General features: G+C 42.2%; 1 protein-coding gene across 1 annotated transcript; it reads left to right on the top strand.

Annotated features, from left to right (window-relative positions):
* Nucleotides 1–145: 145 nt before the first annotated feature.
* LOC121964916 (dynein regulatory complex subunit 4-like) lies at nt 146–3,415 on the top strand (the record flags this gene model as incomplete). Its single annotated transcript, XM_042515093.1, has 6 exons — nt 146–277; nt 440–529; nt 1,543–1,740; nt 2,735–2,941; nt 3,036–3,090; nt 3,189–3,415. Coding segments are annotated over exons 1-6 (780 nt in total), but the record flags the coding sequence as incomplete, so codon positions are not given.
* Nucleotides 3,416–3,444: the final 29 nt, after the last annotated feature.

Genomic DNA, 3,444 nt, shown 5'->3' on the forward strand with positions numbered 1-3,444 from the left:
ATTATTATCATCACCACTGTGTCTGCAGTCTTTCTTCAGTGTTTCACTTTCTGCTCCCTTTAGGATTGTAAATTGTGTTAAATTACTTTCAATAAAGAATCGTTTGAAGGGAAAATGATCACGTGACTCCGTTGCCATGGCAGCGCCTCGTGTTTACCTTTAGCCGCAGCCTGAATCTGCTGCTAAGCTAACTGACCGCTAACCGACCAAACAGCCGCTTCACCGCGTGTTTTTTGTTTTTACCGACATCGGGCAGCCCGCGCGCTCTCTCGGGATGGTGAGTTAACTCTTGATTTACCGCGGTGACGTTGTTAGCATGCGTTAGCTTAGCGTCAGAGTTCCGGGCTTCGTGTGGAGGCTAACGGCTAAGCTAGCTCAGCTAACCGGTCGCGGTTTAAAAAGATGAAGTTAAATGTTAAATGTCGTTTTTTCTCTTCAGCCGCCAAAGACTAAAGGTAAAAAGGGCGCGAAGGGGAAGTCCTCCGCCGTGGTGGACGGTCTGTCCACGGAGGAGATGTCCAAAGATCAGGTCAGAGCTGCCGGCCGAAGCTAACAATGCTAACTAGCTTTAGCTTCAAACTGTAACTAAGTACATTTACTCAAGTACTGTACACAAGTATGACTTTAAAGAACTTTGCTTGAGTATTTTCTTTTTATACCACTTTATACTTTAGTACTTTATACTTTTTAATTCACTACATTCATATGACAGCTTTGGATATTTCACAAATTAAGATTTTTACATAAAAATATAAGATTGGTTTGTAAAATATGTTTTATTATTAAATAAATTACCCAAATAGTTTATACAAGTACATCTGCAATGGATAGTTGATTAATGGATCTGTAAATTCACAGAGAATTAAGTGCCAGCTGTTTTATTAATGTTTAAGTCTTTCTATTGATTTTTTTTTAATAATTATGAGATTTGGGTGTTTTTTGGTTTTTTTTACCTATTTTTTTTTAAATAACTTGTGGTTTTGTTTCTTCCTCTTTTTAAAAGAAATAATTTAAAGTTTTTTTCTTCTTCCTATTTTGGGTGTGCATGTGTGTGGGTTTTTAAAAAAATCTGCACCGGGTATTTTTAATACTTTTAGGATATTTTTGTGGTTATTCTTACTTTTACGTAAGTACCATTTTCAAAGCAGTACTTTAACCCGTAACAGAGTATTTTCACAGGATGGTATTAATACTTTCACTTAGGTGAAGGATCCAATTGCTTTCTTTTTTTAATTTAACCATTTTAAATATTATATGTTTTTTTCCTCTCTTCTTCCTTTTTTATATTTGGAGTTTTTCTTCTTCCTTTTGCATGAAACTGCTTTTTCAGTCTTGTTGTGCGTGCTAAATGTTTATTTTAAATTTTAAATGAGATGTAGAGTAAAGTAACTGTGATAAAATATGATTATTTCACTTCAGATTTTGTTTTTCCTGACAGAAGTATTTGTTCCACATTATGTGCTCGAGGATCGTGCAAAACTCTAAAAAAAAAAACAAAGATCATTTTATGGATTTTTGTGATGAATGTGAGCCACCTTTCAGCTGGAGGAGCACATCGTCCGCCTCCGCGAGGAGCTGGACCGGGAGCGCGAGGAGAGGAGCTACTTCCAGCTGGAGCGGGACAAGATCCAGGCCTTCTGGGAAAACTGCAAGAGGACCGTGGAGGAGACGAAGGCCCGGATCCGGAACAGACACCGGGAGCGGGAGGAGGCGGAGGAGCGCCACCGGGTGGAGATCACTGTGAGCTGCACACAGACACCGAATAATTTTATACAGACAAGATTAACCAGAAAAACATTTAAGGATTTTAAAAATCCTTAAAAAATGAAACACAGAAATAAATGGATTTGCTTTGTCAGTGCTGTGCAGCCTGATATCTCCACACCATAATCTCTTTAAACCCGCACAGCCAACATCTGCTGTTATATGCGTCAGCTCTGCTTACTTTTAACATCAGAAATATTTCTTTTAACGGTTTTTCACATTTCTGAGACATTGTCCTCACAGGATTTGGACGTTAAATCAAAGGCAGTGTGGAGTTTAATGCAGCAGTTCCCAACAGCTTTAAAAAAGAAATCATATTTTTATCTTTTCATAGTGATTTTTGTGTGTGTGAACCAGGGACACATTCAGCTGGCTTTGCTTCGGGGCCACTAATGCACAATGACAGGAGGCCAGGGGCCCGTCCCAGCAGCCGCACACGTTTCTGAGATTTTAGCACATTTCTTGATTTTAGGACATTTTGCAGATTTAAGGATTTTTCTCAGACTTGAGGATGTTTCCAGCAATCTGGGACATCTTTAGGATTTCAGGACATTTCAAGGATTTTGGCGCATTTCTGTGATTTTAGGACATCAGCGTCTCAGCTGTGTCCTCTGTCGGGGGTGTGGGGGATCCTCCTCTGGCTCTATTTTGATCAACAAGCTCTATTTTGATGCTGTTTTATGTCTCTGACACCTTATGGAGACTAAAAGGACAAAAACTATTCACAGAGTCCATCACTTTATTTTCATTGTGAATTATAAAATGTTGGGGGGCCTCCAGGGGCCCGATCAGGGTCCAGATTTGGCCCTCGGGCCGTTAGTTGAGTATCACTGGTGTCAAAGATCTGATCACCATCAGATCAGAGTAAACTGAGTATTCTGAACAACATCGAGTCTTTTCACACTAAATCTCGTTTGATCGCTGCTTTAATTAAAATCTCGTCACCTCGCGTGATTCTGACGCCGTCCAGGAGTACAAGCAGAAAATGAGGCACGTCCTGTTTGAACACGACAACACCGCCTTCGAGCAGAAGATGGACGGCCTCGCGTCGACCTCGCTGATCCAGAACCAGCACGCGCAGGCAGAGCTCGGGCTGCGGAGGGACGCGCGCGGCCTGCAGGCCAACTTCCGAGACAAGAAGCTCGAAAACGAAAACCTCATCAAGGAGCTCAACCTGGTGAGTCCGACTCCATTTTTACGTCCGAATTTGTGTTTAACGTTGTGTTTTTTATCAGCCGCACGCAGACCTGCTGACGTTTGGTCCTCCACAGAAACACCAGGTGGAGCTGATCGAGCTGATAAACGACCACGACAGAAGAGTCAGAGGCGAGTCAGAAGAACCGGCTCACCTCTGAGCGAGCGAGTGTCCAAAGCTGCTGTCATCAGCCGTCTGAAACATTTCCCATCTGCTGCTGTTTCCACAGACATGGAGCTGAAATATCACAAACAAATGCAGTCGATGACTGAAGCGGCGAACAAAACGCTGGAGGTCGAGGTCAACGACTTCGACAACAGAGTGAAACGGCGCGCTGAGACTCTGACCGAGGAGCACCGCAAAGCTCTCCGAGGCGCTCAGGAGTATTTCTCCGGGATTAAAAGTAAAATGCTGGAGGATCAGAAGCTGCTCGAGGTGCGAGACAAAACTATAACAGCAATTACAATAATTATAATCATTATTAT

This window comes from Plectropomus leopardus, unplaced genomic scaffold (assembly GCF_008729295.1).
Source record: "Plectropomus leopardus isolate mb unplaced genomic scaffold, YSFRI_Pleo_2.0 unplaced_scaffold17739, whole genome shotgun sequence".
Lineage (NCBI taxonomy): Eukaryota > Metazoa > Chordata > Actinopteri > Perciformes > Serranidae > Plectropomus > Plectropomus leopardus.